Source organism: Pelodiscus sinensis, chromosome 27 (assembly GCF_049634645.1).
Source record: "Pelodiscus sinensis isolate JC-2024 chromosome 27, ASM4963464v1, whole genome shotgun sequence".
Taxonomy (NCBI): Eukaryota; Metazoa; Chordata; order Testudines; family Trionychidae; genus Pelodiscus; species Pelodiscus sinensis.
Window position 1 is genome coordinate 15,659,271 of NC_134737.1, and position 23,603 is coordinate 15,682,873.

The 23,603-nt window shown below is 57.8% G+C and overlaps 1 protein-coding gene across 2 annotated transcripts in view; it reads right to left on the reverse strand.

The window, feature by feature from the left end:
* Positions 1-23,603, reverse strand: part of CPNE5 (copine 5) — a 173,078-nt gene that overhangs the window by 20,942 nt on the left and 128,533 nt on the right. For both annotated transcript variants that reach the window (XM_075910080.1, XM_075910081.1), the window contains exons 15-18: positions 17,458-17,504; positions 16,355-16,536; positions 15,105-15,232; positions 14,417-14,519 (exon numbers count right to left, since the gene is read on the reverse strand). In XM_075910080.1, the coding sequence (XP_075766195.1) occupies positions 14,417-14,519; positions 15,105-15,232; positions 16,355-16,536; positions 17,458-17,504 (460 nt within the window). The remainder of the gene's footprint in view (positions 1-14,416; positions 14,520-15,104; positions 15,233-16,354; positions 16,537-17,457; positions 17,505-23,603) is intronic.

Genomic DNA, 23,603 nt, shown 5'->3' on the forward strand with positions numbered 1-23,603 from the left:
CGGGTCTGCCCGGCACGCAGCACTGGCACCTCCAGACACGGTACGGTACCGCCCGGCACGCAGCACTGGCACCTCCAGACACGGCACGGTACCGCCCGGCACGCAGCACTGGCACCTCCCGACACGGCACGGTACCGCCCGGTACGCAGCACTGGCACCTCCAGACACGGCACGGTACCGCCCGGCACGCAGCACTGGCACCTCCCGACACGGCACGGTACCGCCCGGCACGCAGCACTGGCACCTCCAGACACGGCACGGTACCGCCCGGTACGCAGCACTGGCACCTACAGACACGGTACGGTACCGCCCGGCACGCAGCACTGGCACCTCCAGACACGGTACGGTACCGCCCGGTACGCAGCACTGGCACCTCCAGACACGGTACGGGACCGCCCGGTACGCAGCACTGGCACCTCCAGACACGGTACGGTACAGCCCGGCACGCAGCACTGGCACCTCCAGACACGGTACGGTACCGCCCGGTACGCAGCACTGGCACCTCCAGACACGGTACGGTACCGCCCGGCACGCAGCACTGGCACCTCCAGACACGGCACGGTACCGCCCGGCACGCAGCACTGGCACCTCCAGACACGGTACGGTACTGACCGGCACACAGCACTGGCACCTCCAGACACGGTACGGTACCGCCCGGCACGCAGCACTGGCACCTCCAGACACGGTACGGGACCGCCCGGTACGCAGCACTGGCACCTCCAGACACGGTACGGTACAGCCCGGCACGCAGCACTGGCACCTCCAGACACGGTACGGTACCGCCCGGTACGCAGCACTGGCACCTCCAGACACGGTACGGTACCGCCCGGCACGCAGCACTGGCACCTCCAGACACGGTACGGTACAGCCCGGTACGCAGCACTGGCACCTCCAGACACGGTACGGTACAGCCCGGCACGCAGCACTGGCACCTCCAGACACGGTACGGTACCGCCCGGTACGCAGCACTGGCACCTCCAGACACGGTACGGTACAGCCCGGCACGCAGCACTGGCACCTCCAGACACGGTACGGTACCGCCCGGTACGCAGCACTGGCACCTCCAGACACGGTACGGGACCGCCCGGCACGCAGTACTGGCACCTCCAGACACGGTACGGTACTGCCCGGCACGCAGCACTGGCACCTCCAGACACGGTACGGTACAGCCCGGCACGCAGTACTGGCACCTCCAGACACGGTACGGTACAGCCCGGCACGCAGTACTGGCACCTCCAGACACGGTACGGTACAGCCCGGCACGCAGTACTGGCACCTCCAGACACGGTACGGTACTGCCCGGCACGCAGTACTGGCACCTCCAGACACGGTACGGTACAGCCCGGCACGCAGTACTGGCACCTCCAGACACGGTACGGTACCGCCCGGCACGCAGCACTGGCACCTCCAGACACGGTACGGTACTGCCCGGCACGCAGCACTGGCACCTCCAGACACGGCACGGTACCGCCCGGTACGCAGCACTGGCACCTCCAGACACGGTATGGGACCGCCCGGCACGCAGCACTGGCACCTCCAGACACGGTACGGTACCGCCCGGCACGCAGCACTGGCACCTCCAGACACGGCACGGTACCGCCCGGCACGCAGCACTGGCACCTACAGACACGGTATGGGACCGCCCGGCACGCAGCACTGGCACCTCCAGACACGGTACGGTACAGCCCGGCACGCAGCACTGGCACCTCCAGACACGGTACGGTACCGCCCGGCACGCAGCACTGGCACCTCCAGACACGGCACGGTACCGCCCGGCACGCAGCACTGGCACCTCCAGACACGGCACGGTACCGCCCGGCACGCAGCACTGGCACCTCCAGACACGGCACGGTACCGCCCGGCACGCAGCACTGGCACCTCCAGACACGGCACGGTACCGCCCGGCACGCAGCACTGGCACCTCCAGACACGGTACGGTACAGCCCGGCACGCAGCACTGGCACCTCCAGACACGGCACGGTACCGCCCGGCACGCAGCACTGGCACCTCCAGACACGGCACGGTACCGCCCGGCACGCAGCACTGGCACCTCCAGACACGGCACGGTACCGCCCGGCACGCAGCACTGGCACCTCCAGACACGGTACGGTACAGCCCGGCACGCAGCACTGGCACCTCCAGACACGGTACGGTACCGCCCGGCACGCAGCACTGACACCTCCAGACACGGTACGGTACAGCCCGGCACGCAGCACTGGCACCTCCAGACACGGTACGGGACCGCCCGGCACGCAGCACTGGCACCTCCAGACACGGTACGGTACCGCCCGGCACGCAGCACTGGCACCTCCAGACACGGTACGGTACCGCCCGGCACGCAGTACTGGCACCTCCAGACACGGTACGGTACCGCCCGGCACGCAGCACTGGCACCTCCAGACACGGCACGGTACCGCCCGGCACGCAGCACTGGCACCTCCAGACACGGCACGGTACCGCCCGGCACGCAGCACTGGCACCTCCAGACACGGTACGGTACTGCCCGGCACGCAGCACTGGCACCTCCAGACACGGCACGGTACCGCCCGGCACGCAGCACTGGCACCTCCAGACACGGCACGGTACCGCCCGGTACGCAGCACTGGCACCTCCAGACACGGTACGGTACCGCCCGGCACGCAGCACTGGCACCTCCAGACACAGTACGGTACAGCCCGGTACGCAGCACTGGCACCTCCAGACACGGTACGGTACAGCCCGGTACGCAGCACTGGCACCTCCAGACACGGTACGGTACAGCCCGGTACGCAGCACGGGCACCTCCAGACACGGTACGGTACAGCCCGGCACGCAGCACTGGCACCTCCAGACACGGCACGGTACCGCCCGGCACGCAGCACTGGCACCTCCAGACACGGTACGGTACCGCCCGGCACGCAGCACTGGCACCTCCAGACACGGCACGGTACCGCCCGGCACGCAGCACTGGCACCTCCAGACACGGCACGGTACCGCCCGGCACGCAGCACTGGCACCTCCAGACACGGCACGGTACCGCCCGGCACGCAGCACTGGCACCTCCAGACACGGCACGGTACCGCCCGGCACGCAGCACTGGCACCTCCAGACACGGCACGGTACCGCCCGGCACGCAGCACTGGCACCTCCAGACACGGTACGGTACCGCCCGGCACGCAGCACTGGCACCTCCAGACACGGTACGGTACCGCCCGGCACGCAGCACTGGCACCTCCAGACACGGCACGGTACCGCCCGGCACGCAGCACTGACACCTCCAGACACGGCACGGTACCGCCCGGCACGCAGCACTGGCACCTCCAGACACGGTACGGTACCGCCCGGCACGCAGCACTGACACCTCCAGACACGGCACGGTACCGCCCGGCACGCAGCACTGGCACCTCCAGACACGGTACGGTACCGCCCGGCACGCAGCACTGGCACCTCCAGACACGGCACAGTACCGCCCGGCACGCAGCACTGGCACCTCCAGACACGGTACGGTACCGCCCGGCACGCAGCACTGGCACCTCCAGACACGGCACGGTACCGCCCGGCACGCAGCACTGACACCTCCAGACACGGCACGGTACCGCCCGGCACGCAGCACTGGCACCTCCAGACACGGTACGGTACCGCCCGGCACGCAGCACTGACACCTCCAGACACGGCACGGTACCGCCCGGCACGCAGCACTGGCACCTCCAGACACGGTACGGTACCGCCCGGCACGCAGCACTGACACCTCCAGACACGGTACGGTACTGCCCGGCACGCAGCACTGACACCTCCAGACACGGTACGGTACCGCCCGGCACGCAGCACTGACACCTCCAGACACGGCACGGTACCGCCCGGCACGCAGCACTGGCACCTCCAGACACGGCACGGTACCGCCCGGCACGCAGCACTGACACCTCCAGACACGGTACGGTACTGCCCGGCACGCAGCACTGACACCTCCAGACACGGTACGGTACCGCCCGGCACGCAGCACTGACACCTCCAGACACGGCACGGTACCGCCCGGCACGCAGCACTGACACCTCCAGACACGGTACGGTACTGCCCGGCACGCAGCACTGACACCTCCAGACACGGTACGGTACTGCCCGGCACGCAGCACTGGCACCTCCAGACACGGTACGGTACCGCCCGGCACGCAGCACTGACACCTCCAGACACGGCACGGTACCGCCCGGCACGCAGCACTGGCACCTCCAGACACGGCACGGTACTGACCGGCACGCAGCACTGACACCTCCAGACACGGTACGGTACCGCCCGGCACGCAGCACTGACACCTCCAGACACGGTACGGTACTGCCCGGCACGCAGCACTGACACCTCCAGACACGGCACGGTACCGCCCGGCACGCAGCACTGGCACCTCCAGACACGGCACGGTACCGCCCGGCACGCAGCACTGACACCTCCAGACACGGTACGGTACTGCCCGGCACGCAGCACTGGCACCTCCAGACACGGCACGGTACCGCCCGGCACGCAGCACTGGCACCTCCAGACACGGTACGGTACCGCCCGGCACGCAGCACTGACACCTCCAGACACGGTACGGTACTGCCCGGCACGCAGCACTGGCACCTCCAGACACGGTACGGTACCGCCCGGCACGCAGCACTGACACCTCCAGACACGGTACGGGACCGCCCGGTACGCAGCACTGGCACCTCCAGACACGGTACGGTACCGCCCGGCACGCAGCACTGACACCTCCAGACACGGTACGGTACCGCCCGGCACGCAGCACTGACACCTCCAGACACGGCACGGTACCGCCCGGCACGCAGCACTGGCACCTCCAGACACGGTACGGTACCGCCCGGCACGCAGCACTGACACCTCCAGACACGGCACGGTACCGCCCGGCACGCAGCACTGGCACCTCCAGACACGGTACGGTACCGCCCGGCACGCAGCACTGGCACCTCCAGACACGGCACGGTACCGCCCGGCACGCAGTACTGGCACCTCCAGACACGATACCAACACCTTCAGTCAGAGCTCAACAACTTTTCCCCTGGAGTACCAGCACCTTTTTTTTTTTTTTTTTTTTTTTTTTTACAAAAAAAGCGCAGCCCGTAACACTCCAGGCTAAATCCCCATGCAACTACTCACAATGGAGCCGAATTTGGTCACGTGCTTATTGTGCTGGGCTTCTAAGCTTAGGACTGGGGAATCCAGGCCCAGATTTTCAGCTCCCGTGGAGCTAACCTGATGTACATCCGCCGAGGATCTGGCTCTCCCTCTTTCTCCGGGCTGGGCTTTCTTGCCACCACAAGGAGCAAGTTGAGTAACTGGGCAATTCATTTTACTTGCAAGAATTTTTCCCATCAGGATTAGTTCTCCAAGTAAGTGCAGCTGCCGCAGGCAGGGGAACACAGATAGCTTCTCCTCTCCTGTTTTCCCTTTATTAGGTCAAGTGCTGCTCATTTGCACATTAACAAGCTTTCTGCTGCTCACTCCCTGAATCCAGGAGAGCTGTGCTGGCTACTTGCAAATGAGCTGGCTGTCATGTAATTGGCTGTGGCAGCAGAAAATCGTATTGACCCCCTGTGATTTCCACGCTGTCTCTCCAATTCCTTCAGGCCCCCCATCTTTTATGGACCTCACTCGCTGCTTTATCATCCCATTCTCTCCTCCTTGTCCTTCCCTCCCAGCAAGCTTGCCATTAAATGCAGCACTAATCGCCAGAGCGCTCTGCTGGCGCTGCTCGCTGTCACACCAGGACGTGAGATTTTATAGCACTTCTCGGCAAGTCAGCACTTCCAAGGATCCCCCAAGTGCGTCACGAAGCTGGGGCAGTGGACGGGGGGAAGGAGACCTGGCTGACCCCCCCTTTTCAGACTTGCCACAAGGCTTTAACCGAGCACCAAGTGGCCGGTCTGAAAGTGGAGTCGGCAGGGCTGAGAGGGTGTCGTGGATCCGAATCTGGGCAGAGACAGAGAACGGCGCTTCTTCCCCGGGCTAAGAACGGACCCCAGGGCTGTGTCTAGACTGCACCCCTTTTCCGGAAAAGGGATGCAAATTAGACACATCGCAATTGCAAATGAAGCGGGGATTTAAATCACCCTGCTTCATTTGCATAAACATGGCTGCCGCTTTTTTCCGGCTCGGAGCTTTGCCAGAAAAAAGCGCCAGTCTAGACGGGGATCTTTCGGAAAATAAAGCCTTTTCTGAAAGATCCCTTATTCCTGATTTTAAGAGGGAAAAGGCTTTATTTTCCGAAAGATCCGCGTCTAGACTGGCGCTTTTTTCCGGCAAAGCTCCGAGCCGGAAAAAAGCGGCAGCCATGTTTATGCAAATGAAGCGGGGGGGATTTAAATCCCCGCTTCATTTGCAATTGCGATGTGTCTAATTTGCATCCCTTGTACGGAAAAGGGGTGCAGTCTAGACACAGCCCTGGGGTCCTAGCTCCCTGGCTTCTGGCCTAAACTTTGGTCCCCTCTGAATGCGGGTGCAGACATGGATAGCCCAGGCCCCCATTCCCTCTGACCCAGCCATCACCACGCAAGCCCAGCCCAGGGATTTCTGTGGGAATTAGGAACTGAAATTCTTTGGAGGATCTGGGCTCCACCCCTCCCAGAGTTGGGCTGAGACCCCTGAACCCAGCCCTGAGCTCTAAATACAAGCCACTGGGCTGCCTACAGCAGCCCTAACGACCCAGGTCACCTGCCCCCAGCGGGTCAGCATGGGATGCCTGGCTGGCTGCCCTTCCAAGGAACGCGGGGATGGAGACACGAGAGGCGGGAGGTCAAACCCTCCTTTGCATGTGGCGCATATCACCACCTAGCTAGGCACTGAACACGTCTGATGCTCTCGCCGGGAACCGGCTCAGTGCTGGCAGAGCCAGAGGAGGGAGCTAATCCTGGCACAGCAGTGTGGGGCCCAGGGCTGGGAACAGCAGAGGGGGCTGCCTGGCAGAATCGCAGTCCACTGGGTACCACAGCAGAAGGGGAGCCCAGGATCTGATAACAAGGATGGGGGCAGGGTAGCAGCCTCAAGCCGCATGGGCAGAACCGGTGGAGGCAGCATCTGCCTGCAATACCCGCATCTCTGGGACTCTCGGGTTCTCCTCTTCACCAGCCTGGAAATGGAGGTAGAGGCAGAAACATGGCTCAGCTGGCTGGCTTCTGGAGAATCTAATAACAAGTGTGGCCGACCTGACATTGGCTCTGACTCTGACAGCTCCAACAGAGGCTCCGGGAGGCATCCGAACGGAATCCATTGGCTAGTGCACCGGGCATGGGAGAGCCACTGGCTGCTAGCCCTGAGTCGATCAGAGTGATCATTGCGCATTTCAGCCAAAGGCCGCTCAGGCTGAACTATTTTAGGCAAAGGTGGCATGAGGCCAGCTCTTCTCTTCTCCCTGCTACCTGGCTCAAAGGGGTCTGTCATTCGAATCAGTTCTAGACAGGAACATCATCGCACTGCACCCTCCTCATTGGGCAATCAGGCCCCCAACAGCTGCTTTGCTTCCTGTGTCGCTAACCCTGGGCAGCCCGGGAGGTTTGAACACTACGGCGGCTAATCCCGCCCATTTTTTATCAGGGGATCTCAAAGCATTTGACAGGCCTGTATCATTATTAAGGCTCCGATTTTGTCATGGAATCCATCACTTTCAGGGACCTTTGTGACATTTTTGCTTCATTCTCCAGCAGTGGGGCTGGAGCTGTCAGGCAGCGCCTCCGCCCAACAGCAAGGTCCCCCTGTAGCCCTGAGCAGTGGGGACCCTCACAGCCCCATGCTGGAGGCCTGGGGGGCCAGCTGCTGCTGTGGGGGGAGGACACCCCAGAGATTCCAGTCCCGTGCGGGGTGGGGCAGAATCCTACAGCTCCTCCACTGCCAAGACCAGAGCCAAGCTGCTGCAGGCAGCCTGTGGTCTCAGCCCCCAAGGGCGGGGCTGTGGAGCTCCAGAAGTGGTCAATGCTGGACCTGTCCCCTTCCCCATGTTCTCAGCATGATTTTTAGCAAAAGTCAGGGACACATGAGTGAATGTTTGGTCACTGGCCGGGAACTGTCCGGGACTTTTGCTAAAAATAACCGTGACAAAATCTTAGCCTTCGTCACTATCCCCTCTTACAGCTGGGGAAACTGAGGCCCAGGGCGATGCTGGGATTTACCCAAGCACACCACCAGGCTTCCAGCACTCTAGCCATGCAACCGCACTGCCCCCTTAGGAACAGCGCGGCCCTCCCGAAACTCTACTGTTCTGCTGTAAGCTGCTCCCCCGAAGCTCACGCAGGCCCCAAACGGGCAAGATTTTGCAAACGGCAGCAGCCCTGAATCTTGATACCGCCCTCCACTGCACCCTCCCCAGAGAGGGGCTGGCCGGACAGCCACCGACGGCGAAAGCCTGGCTAAAAGGAAGACAAAACCAGGACACAACTGCTCTGGACACAGGCTAGGAGAGGGACGGAGCACAGATGATTAAAGCTCTGGGGGAAGGGGGGTGTCCTCTGGCTGGGAGCTCGTAACGGGAGGAAGGCTTGAGATGAGCAGCGAGGCTAACGAAATGCAGCAGCACAATCTATCACAGGAGGATGGGGTTCCACGCTGAGTCTTGGCTGAGGTGCTGCCATCAACTATCTGCCTAATCAATGGCTTATAATAGCAGCAGCAGCTGCTCCAGGATTCCTGCAGGAAACACCTTAATTGGGAGCAGGAATCAGACCAGGGTGGCTGAGCTGACAAGCAGTCAGGCTGTGGAGCTCCCAGCTACGGTATAGCCCTGAGGCACAGCAAGGCTGGTTTTGAAAGAGCAGTGAAGTAATTGTGAGCACTAGTCAGGAGAATGGGGGAAGTGAACTTCCTGATGCAGGGCTCTCCTGATGTTCAGAGGGGTCAAAGGGATGTCCCTCCGGCCGTGCACTCTAGGGCTGTGTCTAGACTGGCCAGTTTTTCTGGAAAATCAGCCGCTTTTCCGGAAAAACTTGCCAGCTGTCTACATTGGCCACTTGAATTTCCGCAAAAGCACTGACTTCCTACTGTAAGAAATCAGTGCTTCTTGCGGAAATACTATGCTGCTCCCGTTCGGGCAAAAGTCCCTTTTGCGCAAAACTTTTGCGCAAAAGGGCCAGTGTAGACAGGTCAGATTTGTTTTCCACAAAAAAGCCCCGATCGCGAAAATGGCGATTGGGGCTGTTTTGCGGAAAAGCGCGTCTAGATTGGCACGGACGCTTTTCCACAAACAGTGCTTTTGCGGAAAAGCGTCTGTGCCAATCTAGACGCTCTGTTCCAAAAATGCTTTTAACAGAAAAGTTTTTCGTTAAAAGCATTTCCAGAAAATCATGCCAGTGTAGACGCAGCCTAGGGGTGACGAACAGCAGGAGGGTCCTTTATAAAGTGTTCTAGATGGAAGGCCCATGGGAAAGTTACACCAATAGCCCTTGACTCTCTTCAATCTCTTCTCACTAAGGGATCCGTAGGAGGCCTGTCAAGCAATTCAAAACATTAACGCTGCGTCTAGACTGGCATGATTTTGCGGAAATACTTTTAACAGAAAAGTTTTTCCGTTAAAAGTATTTCCGCAAAAGCGCGTCTAGATTGGCACGGATGCTCTTGCGCAAAAAGTTCTCACACAAAAACTCTTTTGCGGAAGAGTTCTTCTGCAAAAACTCAGGAGCGTCAGAGTTCTGGCACAAGCAGCCCTGATTTTACACATTAGAACATCAGTTTATTTGCGCAAGAACACGCGGCCCGTGTAGACAGGCAGCAAGTTTTTGCGCAAGAGCGTCCGCTTTTGCGTGAGATCGCGCTAGTGTAGACACAGCCCCAAAGTGTGTCCCATCCCCACTCCTCCCCCACCCTCCCGCTGCAAATCAGCTGTTTGGGGCATTCTGCAAGCGCTGGGAGGGAGGAGTAGGAGTTGGTCAGCGAGAGACATAGGGCAGAGCATGGCTGCTGGTGGGTGCTCTGTACCCACTGGTATTTCCTGGCAAGTGCGCCAGCCCTGGAGTATCAAGCGACGGAGCCTATGAGCTGAGGATCTGGCCTGTAATTGCTTTGTTAAATGTAAGGGGCTCCATTCCTCACTTTCTCATGCTCACGTTAATCAAAAGTCACTTGACCAAGCCTGATTTCCACCCCCCCAGTGTAAATCAGGAGTGACTCCACCAAGCCTGATTCCCCATCTCTCACACCTGTGTCAATCAGGAGTCACTCAGTTGGGCGTATAGACTAACTGAAGTGTCGGAGCATAAGCTTTGGTGGGCAAAGACCCCCTTCGTCAGATGCACGTACTTATGCTCCGACACTCCGGTTAGTCTATAAGGCACCACAGGACTCCTCGCCGCTTTTGCAGATTCAGACTAACACGGCTCCCCCTCTGAGACTTGTCAGTTGGGCTTGATTCGCTTCTCGCTCCACGTAAATCCAGGGTAAAGCCACTGAAGTCTGTGGTGATACAATGGTGACATGTGGTGTAGATGAGAGGGGACCCCGGTGGCCGGGCAGCATGTGGATACTAAGTGTGCTCACTGCCAGAGATCAATGGATGCCCAGGCAGGTGGACTTAGCCCCTGGTGGGGTGGCAAGGAGGAAAAGGAAACTGATCAAACAAAAAGCTTCTGCACATTGAAACCTGGAGTCTGCAAATCTCACAGCAAATGAAAATCTTTCAGCAGTGAAGGCAACTGAGGAAATATTGGAAGACAGAGAAGCCGCCCACGCAGAGGGAGAGGGAGTTTTTTTATTTCCCCTTTGCAATTCTAATAGTGAAATGAGCAACGTAATTGAGATGAACTATCTCCTGGCTGGATTGAGTTAGCAATGCCTCAGCCGCATCCCAGGGACTTTAGCAGATATATTAAAAAATGAGCAAACAAATGGAAAGTCCTATTCTTCCAGACAGAAGCCAAATTACTTGAGTAAGAACCTGAAAAATGTGTTTCTATCCATCTGCCTGCCATCCTAGCTGCCTATTCATCCATCTCTCCATCCACCCTTATATTTAGCCACCACCCTATTGTTTTATCTTCCCATCCTCGCTTCCTTTCTAGCTACTGATCAGCCTACCGATCTACCTAGCAATCTGTCAAGGCATTTCTACCACTCCTGTTCCCACAGTAACTGAAAAACAGATGCAGGGTCCCTCGTTAGCAGCAATAAGGCAATCCCTTCTGTTTCTACATGAACAGATGTTTGCTGTCAGTGCCCAGCAACTTCTGAGCAAAGAGGAAACTGTCACGTTGCCACTTGTTAGTTGGTAGAAGGGCCTGGCGATCCTGTGTCACTGGGAAGGGCTGTCCCCTTGCAGGGCACCCACATGCTCTGAGTCATAACCCCACAGAACTCATGGACCTGCGTGATCACAGTCTGACCTCCTGCACGTTGCAGGCCACAGGCCCTCCCCCACCCACTCCTGTAAGAGACCCCAGTCCTCTGGCTGAGTTGCTGATGTCCTCAAATCCGGGTTTAAAGACAGCACGTGACAGAGGCTCCACCGTTGACACTAGTTCAAACCTGCGAGTGACTCGTGCCCCTGCTGCAGAAGATGGAACCCTCCCCCGCCAGGGTCCGCCAATCTCACATGTGGGAAAAATTTGCTCCTGGTGCCAAATGTGGGGATCAGTTAGACCCTGAGCATGTGGGCAAGACCCAGCAGCCGCAACCCTGGGAAAGAATTTGCTGTAGTAGCTCAGAGCCCTCCCCAGCTAGGATCCCATCACTGGCCACTAAAGATAGTGACTACTAGCAGTCAGAAGAGCGGCAGCATATCATTGGAAGTATCGTGCAGTCTCATTCTGCCTAGGCTTCCTCCTCCTAGCTGAGCTATTTGTGGGGTGTCCCGTGAGGATCCATGTCCCAAAGTCCCTCTGCCCAGAGCACCAGCCCTGCCTCCCTTATGCCCAGAGTGGGGAGCACCCCATATCTGCCACAATAAATCCACAGAACTCAGCCATCCTTGCCAAAGCAGGTTCCAACATCTGCAGAAAGCCTGGGCAAACAGCTGAGCCCCAACAACCTGCTCCCATCACACAGGACTGCACCACAACAGGCCCCTTCTGTGTATCTGAGCCCAATCGCGCAGTCCTTAATCAGCCTCTGTTCTTAGAAGACAGTAAAAATGGAGTGAGGAGTGAGGAGTCATCACAGGGCCCAAACAAGAAGAGGTGTCTGATGACAGCTCTCCAGGAGACACAAACAGAACATACGCTCCCTGTCAAGAGGAATTCACAGCACACTTCGCTCCCAAATGGACCGATCTCATGAAAGCAGCCCAGGCGTGTCAGTTCACATGACAGTACAGGGAGGCGTGTCTTTAGATCTGCAAAGCCTCACAATAGGCTTGATCAACAGATGAGTAACTCAGTTGCCTGGGATGCTACGGTGCATGTGAGGGCGGGCGAGCTGCGGAGCCGAGGTACCAAGAACAGTTTTCTGCCAAGTTCTCCAGTCGACCAATGACAAACTGATGGGACCCCCTGGAACACTTGCAACATGGCAGAGGACACGTCCCAAGAAAGAGGCGGCTTGTGTGCCAATGGCAGGTATCCAAGTATTTCACAAGGGCACAAACGGCTGCGCTCGCCAGCTGAGGTGACCTGAGACTAAAGGAACACGAGCATGTGCCTGCACACACATGTACGCACACACACTGCCTCTCAGTGCGCTCTCGCATGCTGCACTGCTCTACAAAATAGCATCTCCCCCGAGGCTGGCCCTGCGCAGCATGTGGTCACAGCACACAGCCGTCAGCTACACATCTGCAGGGAGCAGGCGTTTGACAGAACCGTTTGACAGAGATTTGCGGGAAGGTCATTCTGCATGAGGCTAGAAGCCAAGTGGCACCTGGTGCAATAACAAGGGGCAAAGGCTTAAACATTCCCAGCGAGGCGAGAGGGACATCACAGGAATGAGGGGACTTGTTTTTAGCTCCGCACAGGAGCCAGCCTCCGAGTGTATCTGCCTTTGACATCCCTGGGCTTTTGCTTCCAACACCTCCCCCAGACGGACCTCATCAGGGCCATTCTAGCTGCGCCAGGAGACCTGTGAGTTCGGATGCGCTGGCGTCATCTCCAATTTCTGTCAGAGAAGGCGAGACAGCCCCGCACGGCTCTGTTGCTCATCACGAATGGAGCTGATAGGTTCACATGTTTCACAATGGGCATCCACCCTCATGGCCTGCTCCGTCCTTACCACACAAGAGCACAGGAGGACGCGCAAGTGGTTTCTAGCCACAGCTATAAAAGAGGTGTCCCGGAGCTGAGCCGTCATGCTGATGGCTTCGCCCTGCGTGTGAGCTAGCAGAACTCGTTGCCTGGATGTGTTTGCTCTCTACAAGCCGGTCCCTTAGTAACATGGCTCGATTCTGATTCTTATCCCCATCGCCTGAGTGCACAGGGACAGACCCTCAGAAGGTGTAAATCAGCATAGCTCCATGGAAACCAATGGAGATGTGCGGATTTACACCGGCTGAGATGCCTTTCACCCTCTGGATACAGTATTCAGAGCTGTAGGCCCCTCTGACTTGCACCTATCCCATAATAAGAGCTACAATAACAACTTGCAGATGAGTAAGTGCATCCGTCATACCGTCGTCACTGCAGCTCTACAGTCCACAGCTGCTTGCCGGGAGACAATGCCTGACAGAAAGCAGAGGAAGGCTGTTTTGCTTCCCCCAGAAGCAAACGCACTTCTCACACCTGTCATGCAAATGAACGAGCCTGAATCAGCTACATCTGGCCACACTACCAAGGGTTTCTCCATTTTTATAGGACACTGTCCAGCAGCCATTAATCAGTACTGACAAACGACCAGTCCTCTACTGGTAAATGTCACAGCAGCCAGTGTGGTACTGCCCCGACTGAACAAAACACCAGTTCCCAACACAGCTGTGCCCCCGCCCTCCCGACACAGAGCAGGACTTGGAAGCTTGGTGCTTAACTGGGGCTCCGTTAGGGTTTGTGGCTGATGCTGTGAGGCACCAGGGCTTGTACAGTCCTGTGCACTGGTTCGAGTCATAGGTGGTCAGGCTGGTGAGCTTCTGCCCGACAGGTGGCTGGTGCGCGCGCGTTAATTTTTCTGTGGGGCCTCCTGCCCCAGAGCACCCCTGGAGTCGGCGTTGGTGGGCAAGGGAAAAGGCTGGTGCTTCCGACTGTGCCCTTCAGTGGGCGTGGGGGGGAGGGGGAACAGAGCAAGTCCTCAGGCTGTGATAACTGAGCTCTCCGGTGCCTGGGGCATTGCACTGCCCCGACAGAACGCAGGGACCCTCTGGAGACAGGCTAATCTAGAACCCAGGTCTCTCCACCCGAGGTTGGCCAGAGCGTGACAAACTCATTGGGATGCTGCATAAGCCCTCAGCCTGCAACAGCTGCTTGCTCAGCGCTATTGTCTGTCCTGGCGAGGTGCCCTCGGGCAGACATCGGCATGCTGGGCTGGACAGCAGGTGAGCGGAGCCCCTGCTACTCACGCTGACGATGGCTTCCTTCGTCTGGGCCATGTCCGATATCACCCCGTCCGTGATGATCAGCAGCACGAAGTACTGGGAGCCGTCCTGCTCCGCGGCGGCGTACCTGCATGGGGAGCATAGGCTGAGAGGATGGCTGGTGGGGGTGCAGAGTGTGTTGGGGTAGGGCGCTCCGAGCCAACGGCCAACCTCCCCGGGTAGCTCCGGTGACCCTGCAGGGAATGTGTCCCCCGTTCCGCAGTTCAGAGCAGCCTCTCCAATGTCCCAGTTTGGGAGACTCATGGGATGAGTCCCCCTCCTCTCCCTGTCCCCAAAGGTAACCTCCAGTCCCACTGTCCCCCAGGGGCCACGCCGGCTCTCCAGAGCTCCGGGCTGCGTCCCTGCTCAGCCAGACCAGGATCCTCCTGGGAGTAAAAGAGAGACCTGGGCACGTCCCTGCTAATCCAGTATCAGGGGCTAGAAGGGAGCCTTGACCCATGCTCCAGACCTCTGGCTTGAGACAGGAACACCTGGATCGGACCCAGCCATGGAGGATCCACCGCCCCGGCTAGGTCGTTCCCAGCTCTGGTGTCTAGCAACCATCTCCTGACTCTTGCTGCTCTATTTAAACACCAGCAGAACTCTCCGGCAGGCATGCCGCCAGGGAGGGGTGAGAGCACGCATGGCCGTGGGAGGTACCAGCTTCACATACCTGGCCACATGGTTGACCACTGGGGCGAAGTTAGTGGGGCCGTACAGCTGGACAGTCTTGAGGCTCTGGTGGTAGGCGTCTAGGATGCCCTCGATGCCACTGCAGGCAGGGTTGTCGGGGTCACCATTCTGAGAGAGGGACGAAAGGCCGTGAGGGGGGCTCCCAACAGGGGAGTGATTCCCCATCCCCCACTCGTATTTCCCAGAGCCCTGCACGGAGCACTGGCCGGAGGGTCCAGAGACATGTGAAACGTCCCCACAGCGCTGGGAGGAGCCACCCGAAGGGGTGAACTCACAGGGGCCACAGAGGAGCCACGAGGGTCACACTTAGCACTTGTGCAGTGCTGTCAAATCGCATCAAAGCACCATCAGCCCATGTTCCTGGAGGGGAAACTGAGGCACAGAACAGGGACATGGCTTATCCAAGGACAGAGTGCAACCGTGAGCTGGGTACAGAACCCAGGGGTCCCGGGCCTGGCACTGAGAAAGCTCCCTTTTCTGGGATACCAGAGGTACGCTGGAATAGCAACGCCGCGCCCGAGGAAAGGCGGAAAGGCGGGCGCGTGCTTTCGCTGTCCCTGTAAACCTTGTTTTACGAGGAAGGAGGGATGACTGGAAAGAGCAGGGTTTCCGAAATTCGGCACCGTGTAGATGCGCCGCATTTCGTAAAAGCCTCTTTTGAAAGAAAAGCAGAAACAGACGCACAATGTGCAGTGTGCAACCTGCGAATCTTTCTCCGACTTTTCTTTGTAGTCTAGACGTAGCCTCAGAGGCTGGAGGCCAGGCGCTCGGCTTGTGCGCTCGCACTACACACACCCGTCAGACTTGGGCTGGGCGGGTGCTGGAGCCCAAGTGCCCACCCAGCTGGTTTCAGTGCTGCAGAGCGAGCTGCACTTTCAGGGTCAGGCCCTGGCCCTGGATGGCATGGCAGCCAGACAGCCTGGTGGTCCGGAGAAAGACCCTTCACCTCCGGGCGGGCACTGGATGTCTGAGGATGGTGGGATAGAGGGTCTCTCTATGCCCCGGTCCGCACTCCAGCATGACTTCGGCCTACCTACGCTGGTTGGGGGTGTGACTATCCCACTGCCTGAGTGTTCTGCTGGTGTTACCCCCTCCTACGTGCTGGGCAGACGGCTTCTCAGTGGGGTGGAGCTATTCTGCCGACAGGAGAGCCCAGCAGCACAGCTGCCGAGGCCGGTTTGCGTGCAGACCTGCCCTGCGTGGCGGCGCGATTTGAAGGGGGGGCAGTACCAGGGGGAACTCGTGGGACACATGCCCATCGGGAGGGAGTTTGGCGCCGAACCCGAGCGCGGGGAACATCTTGTCGCTGTCGTAGTCCTGGATGATCTCGCCCACCGCCTTCAGCGCCATGGCGTAGGCGTTGAGCTGGTATGGGTTCATGTAGTGCAGGGAGGTGGATTGCGAGGGGTTGCCTGGCGGAGAGAGAGAAGGGTCATGCAGAGCACGGGCAGCAGTGCACAGCAAAGCAGGGGAGGGGCATGCGTGTGCATCCGCTCAGCTGAGGGTCCAACAGGGCCTGATTCTCACATACACGGCAAGGGAAGTACGGGTCTCCCTGTCACTGCTGGGGGGAACTGACGTAGGAGAGTGAGTGCCTGCTCTAGGGGCAGACTGTACAGCACCTAGCACCACGGGGGCCTGGGCCAGGGTCGTGGCTCCTAGTCACTGTCCATAATAAATAACACCAGAGAGGTGAGCCCGACCCGCTCTGACTTCCATGGACGTTGGCCTGGATGGCCTGAGAAAAGACCAACCCAAGAGCCAGCATCCAGTTCTCTTCTACGGCCGTAAATGAGGCGTAACTCTGCTGAGATCGGTGCAATCATGCTGGGGTCAAACTGCTCGAAATCAGCTGGGAACCAGGCCCAAAGGCAGGTGGGTAGGACTCGTGTTCGCTACCAGAACAAAGCCCCATCTCTTTAAGGAACCCTAACACCTATCAGAGAGAGGCTGAACAAGCGCCCTACAGCCATAAAATAGCCATTGATTTTACAGGACTTCTCAGGGCCGAGTGAGCGTGCAGTAATACCTAATTCGCAGAGGGTTAGTGTTATCAGGGACAGCCCATGAACCTAGGCAAATGTCTAGGGCGCCGCCAGCCTGGGCACCCGATGATGACATCACGGGGTGCCAGGGCGCCCTGTGATTACGTCACGGCCATTGACGGCCGTGTAGGTGGGGGCGCCGATCGCGACTTCCACCTAGGGCGCCAGCTGCCGCAGCCGGCCTCAGGCCGCTCTTGAGTGTAACGTGTTGTGTAATCAGCCACTGGCTGTCTTAGCAGAGATGAACGTGGTTCTGGACACGTTCATTAATCCGGCAGGAGAACTCACCATTGGAAGCTGTGAAGTCAATGGCCACTGTGAAATTGATCTGCGTCCTGCAAAGGGGATGGTGACACATCAGAAGTGCCGATTTCACCGCATACTGCTCAGCTCCACCCTCATGTTCCCAACCCTGGAACCCGGGGCCCGGCTCCCTGCGTGACTGGAAGAGCTCAGACCGAGATCCAAATTGTTAAAGGCGATGCTTACTGATTTATGGGTTCATTGATTAACCATCCACATCCCTACCTGGGGCCCAGAGATTCAAAAGGGGCCGGGGCTCTACTGTGGCAGTGGTGGCAGCTGGAGCGCCTGGCCCTTTAAATCGCCGCCAGAGCCCTGTATGGCGCTCCGAGTGGCACTGAGGGCTGGCTGCCCTAACTCTACCCTTTCTGTGAGAGGCCACATCCCTTCCAGTAGCACAAGCCAGGCATCCCTCCCTATGCCCAGGGGCCTAGCGAAGCAATCGGGTAATGGGGGGGGGGGGGACGTTCAGCAGAGTCTGTGAACCCTGGCGTGGCTTGCTTGAATGGATGAGAGGAGAATGAAAGCTGTGGGTCTGATTCTCCTCCCCTGCCATAAATCAGGAGTAACCCACTGGGCCGAATTCCCCTCTCAGTCCCTCTGGTGTGAATCAGTAGTCCCACTGGGCCCAGTCCTCCCTCATCCCCATGTAAATCAGGAGAGACCTCATTAGAGCCTCACTCACTCCAGTTTAAATTGGGAGTGTCCCACTGGGGCCAATTCCCCTTCCTTCTGCTGGTGCAAATTGTGAGTAATCCCAGTGGGCCCAACCCCCCTCCCCCACTCTGGTATAAACCAGGAGTAACCCCGCTGAACTCAGCCATGTTACCATAGTGTGAGAGCAGAATCAGCCTCCTTACCTCAAACCCCATCTCCCCTCTTTCCCAGCAGTAGACAGGAGCCCAGCTGCAGCGGGTGCAGGGCTGTCAGGATCAGGGGAGCACTACACCCTATGGCCCAGCTGCAGCGGGTGCAGGGCTGTCAGGATCAGGGGAGCACTACACCCTATGGCCCAGCTGCAGCGGGTGCAGGGCTGTCAGGATCAGGGGAGCACTACACCCTATGGCCCAGCTGCAGCGGGTGCAGGGCTGTCTGGATCAGGGGACCACTACACCCTATGGCCCAGCTGCAGCGGGTGCAGGGCGGTCAGGATCAGGGGAGCACTACACCCTATGGCCCAGCTGCAGCGGGTGCAGGGCTGTCTGGGCCAGGGGAGCACTACACCCTATGGCCCAGCTGCTGTGGGTGTGACTCAGCCCCACTGCAGTGAACTCAGTGGAGTGATGCTGGTTTACACCTGCTAAAGAGCTGCCTGGGCCCCTTTGGGGAGTCTCAGGCCGAGCTGCCACAACACACGACACCTTGTGCAGTGTTACAGAGCAGGGCTGTAGCTGAGCCAGGCCAGACGAGCTCAGCTCCCAGCCTACTGCACTAGGCAGCGCAGCATCGGAAGGAGGGGGGCAGCCCTTGGTGGGTAAAGAACAGATTGGCTGTGTCTAGACTGGCCACTTTTTCCGGAAAAACTTGCCAGCTGTCTACACTGGCCGCTTGAATTTCCGCAAAAGCACTGACGATCTCACGTAAGATTGTCAGTGCTTTTGTGGAAATACTATGCTGCTCCCGTTCGGGCAAAAGTCTTTTTCCAAAAAACTTTTGCGCAAAAGGGCCAGTGTAGACAGCTCAGATTTGTTTTCCGCAAAAAAGCCCCGAGCGCGAAAATGGCGATCGGGGCTATTTTGCGGAAAAGCGCGTCTAGATTGGCACGGACGCTTTTCCGCAAAAAGTGCGTTTGCAGAAAAGCGTCCTGCCAGTCTAGACGCGCTTTTCCGAAAATGCTTTTAACGGAAAACTTTTCTGTTAAAAGCCTTTCCGGAAAATCATGCCAGTCTAGACGTAGCCATTAGGAACTATTTAGAAAAGCTAGAAATACACAAATCCATGGGCCCGGATTTAATGCATCCAAGGGGGCTGAGGGAATTGGCAAATGTCATTGAGGAGCCTTTGGCCATTATCTTTGAAAACTCCTGGAGATCGGGAGAGATCCCGGATGATTGGAAAAAGGCAAATGTAGTGCCCATCTTCAAAAAAGGGAAGAAGGACAATCCAGGGAACTACAGACCAGTCAGCCTCACCTCAGTCCCCAGAAAAATCATGGAGGGGATCCTCAAGAAAACCATTTTGAAGCTCTTGGAAGAGGGGAAAGTGATCAGGAATAGTCAGCATGGATTCACCAAGAGCCAGTCATGCCTGACCAACATGATTAGCTTCTATGCTGAGGTAACTGGCTCTGCGGATGTGAGAAAGTCAATAGATGTGATACATCTTGACTTTAGCAAAGCTTTTGCTACACAATAAAGCTTTTGATATCCCACAAAATTCTTGCCAGCAAGCTAAGGAAGTATGGATTAGATACATGGACTGTAAGATGGATAGAAAGCTGGCTAGACTGTTGGGACCAACAGTTAGTGAGTGATTAATGGCTCGATGTCAGGATGGCAGTCAGTTTCAAGCAGAGTGCCCCAAGGATCGGTTCTAGGGCCGATTTTGTTCAACATCTTTATTAATGACCTGGAGGAGGGGATGGATTGCACCCTCAGCAAATTTGCAGATGACACTAAGCTAGGGGGAGAGGTAGATACGCTGGAGGGCAGGGACAGGGTCCAGAGTGACCTGGACAGATTAGAGGACTGGGCCACAAGAAATCTGATGAGGTTCAACAAGGACAAGTGCAGAGTCCAGCACTTTGGAGGGCAAAATCCCAAGCACTGTTATAGGCTGCGGACCGACTGGCTAAGCAGCAGTTCTGCAGAAAAGGACCTGGGGATAACAATGAATGAGAAGCTGGAGATGAGCCAACAGTGGGCCCTTGTAGCCAAGAAGGCTAATGGCATATTAGGTTGCATTAGGAGGAGCATTGCCAGCAGATTTAAAGAAGTGATTATTCCTTTTTATTTGGCTCTGGTGAGGCCACATCTGGGCTACGTCTAGACTGGCATGATTTTCCGCAAATGCTTTTAATGGAAAAGTTTTCCGTTAAAAGCATTTCCGGAAAAGAGCGTCTAGATTGGCACGGACGCTTTTCCGCAAAAGCACTTTTTGTGGAAAAGCATCCGTGCCAATCTAGACGCGCTTTTCCGCAAAAAAGCCCCGATTGCCATTTTCGTGACCGGGGCTTTTTTGTGGAAAACAAATCTGAGCTGTCTACACTGGCCCTTTTGCGCAAAAGCTTTGTGCAAAAGGACTTTTGCCCAAACGGGAGCAGCACAGTATTTCCGCAAGAAGCACTGATTTCAGACAGTAGGAAGTCAGTGTTCTTCCGGAAATTCAAGCGGCCAGTGTAGACAGCTGGCAAGTTTTTCCGCAAAAGCAGGAGGCTGGACTTGATCTTCTGAGGTCTCTTCTGGCCCTATGATTCTATAATTCTAAGACCCACTTGCCCTGCCTCAGGCACTAGCCCCCTCCCCATGCAGAGCTGGGAAAGGAACCCAGGTGTCCTGGCTCAGTAGGAGATGGCTGGTGCCCAGACGTGGCGAGTTTTATTAAACTTCAGACAAATACACAGAGCAAACGATCCCGTCACCTCTGGACTATGCCTGGGAATAAAAGCAAACGGGGGATGAGGGACTCAACGGGGTTAGCCTTGAGTAGGAATGGGGGCTGAAAGGGCAGCCTGCAGGCCCCTTCTGCCAGGAACTCTGGCTTCTCCAATCATCTCAGCTGTGCCAGTCCCTGCTGGAAACCAGCATCAGCTGCTTTGTGATGTGCCGGGCCTCAGCCGCCCGGCGAGACTTGGAGCAAGGGGCCAATGCTATCAACAGGTGTTAACACTTCACACACCCGACAGGAAGAGACAAGACCAAGGCTCTTGTGACAGCAGTCCTGACAAACATGAGCAGTGTGTGGACGAGCACTGCCAGGGCTGGGTGTCCAGTGCAAAACGGGTCCAGGACAGATGTTCATGTGCCACCTTGCGTGTCACTAACTGGTGCATTCTGAGAGGAGGGAAGAGAGGGGCAGAACGGTTCCTGCCAGTTCATGCAGCAGAGAGAAGGTAAAGAAATCTCACTGGCCTGTCTGAAAGCCACAGACCCGCTTCGCAGCTGCTGTAAATTGGCACAGCATGGAATACAAGGGTGGACCTGCACCATTTGGCACCAGCTGAAGATCTCATTCCCTGCGTGAGCGACTCCCGGTCGACACCGGAGTGAGCAGGAGGGAAGTGGCAGAGGAAGAATAAGGAATGGATGGTGCAGCAGGCCAGTGACTGATGGGGAAGCTACTCACAGCTTGTGAACCCCGTGACTGCTGTTACATATGGTCTATTTTGCCCATAGCCCTTTGAGGGGAGAGCCAGGTGCTATGGGCTTTGGGGAGAGACATGAGCGGGACAAAGTAGGAGCCTATGGCTCGTGACTTGGGGGGGGGGTCAGTTTCTATGTGGGAATGTGGGCGTGCAAGTCACGCTGCTTGAATGTGATACATAAGAAAGCTGCACCAGCTACTCCACGGCAGATGCTGTATCCTACACAAGGCACAGATAGGGCCTGGCTCTCAATCGGGGGAAGCCACCAACACGCCCCGGGCGGTGAGGGAGCTTTGGGCAAATAGCACCCGTTGCTTGTGTCGTGCTGGGCGAGGAAAGGACTCAGCGCGTGAGACTAAACTGGCTTTGTATTAGGAGAACTATTATCGGAGATGCTACAAGTGCAGGTCGAGGTCTAGCCATGTGCACACACTCTGCCTTCCGCAGACTCCCCCTCCTGCAGCCTGTGCTCCTCCCTCCACCTTCTATGCAGGTTGTCACATATTCCCGTTAACACTGCTGCCTCTTACGCTAGCACTTGCTGGCTTTCTGGGCTCAGAAGTGACTGGTACATAACCTGCCCCAGGAGCGTGGCCTTTACCGCCTGCCCCAGGAGCGTGGCCTTTACCGCCTGCCCCAGGAGCGTGGCCTTTACCGCCTGCCCCAGGAGCGTGGCCTTTACCGCCTGCCCCAGGAGCGTGGCCTTTACCGCCTGCCCCAGGAGCGTGGCCTTTACCGCCTGCCCCAGGAGCGTGGCCTTTACCGCCTGCCCCAGGAGCGTGGCCTTTACCGCCTGCCCCAGGAGCGTGGCCTTTACCGCCTGCCCCAGGAGCGTGGCCTTTACCGCCTGCCCTAGGAGCGTGGCCTTTACCGCCTGCCCCAGGAGCGTGGCCTTTACCGCCTGCCCCAGGAGCGTGGCCTTTACCGCCTGCCCCAGGAGCGTGGCCTTTACCCCCTTCCCATTCCAACCTGTTAGGCCTCAGAGGCCTTCAAGTGTGCTGGCCTTTGAACCAGTCTCCCCCCTCTGTTGCTGGGGGACTTGCTACTTACTCTCCTCTTGCTGCCCTTTGGTGGCGGGCTCCAGTCAGTCTTCTGCTTTGCTCTCACATTTTTCTGACACTCCTGTGTCAGGCCAGCTTCTGTCTGAGGCTCGTTCTAACTCCTCTTAACCTTTGCTGATCTGTCTGGGTATGCTGGGCATCTGCCACTACTCCTCAGCTGTCTGGTTCATCTCTGCCTCTCAGTCTTTAGCTGCCTTATCTGATCAAAGCGCCAGGGTGGCTTGAACGGTTGCCTTCTGCGGTTTGTATGTGTGATTATTTGCTCACCTGCGCGCAATGGCCTCAGGGCCTTGGTCCCTTTGTTGTAGCAGGTGCCTGCACTTCCTGTCCACGTAATTGCTTCTCACTCCAGCAGATTACCCCTCACGGGAAGTGGAATCCTGATTCCTGCTATGCTGGACTTCTCTCAGTCCCTGGGAGGAGGTATTATGATGATCCACTGTTGCCAGGAAAAAATCCCTTCCACTTGGTTTGCCGTTGCCTTCTGTCTCTGGGCTCTCCGTGCTGTTGACTACTGGCCTGTTGCTTTGTGGGTCCCCAGGAGAAGAAGTCCTGTGCTCAGCTTTGGCACTGAATTGTCTGAACTGTGCTGCAGTGAGTGGCGGCTCTTTGTCTGGGCACAGTGCCTTAGGGATGCTTGACAGGTGATCTGGACAGTGCTGGGTCCTGCCGTGCGGGCAGGGGACTGAACTTGATGCCCTCTCGAGGTCCCTTCCAGTTCTAGTATTCTATGATTCTGTGACCTTGCAACATGCACCTTCTGTTTC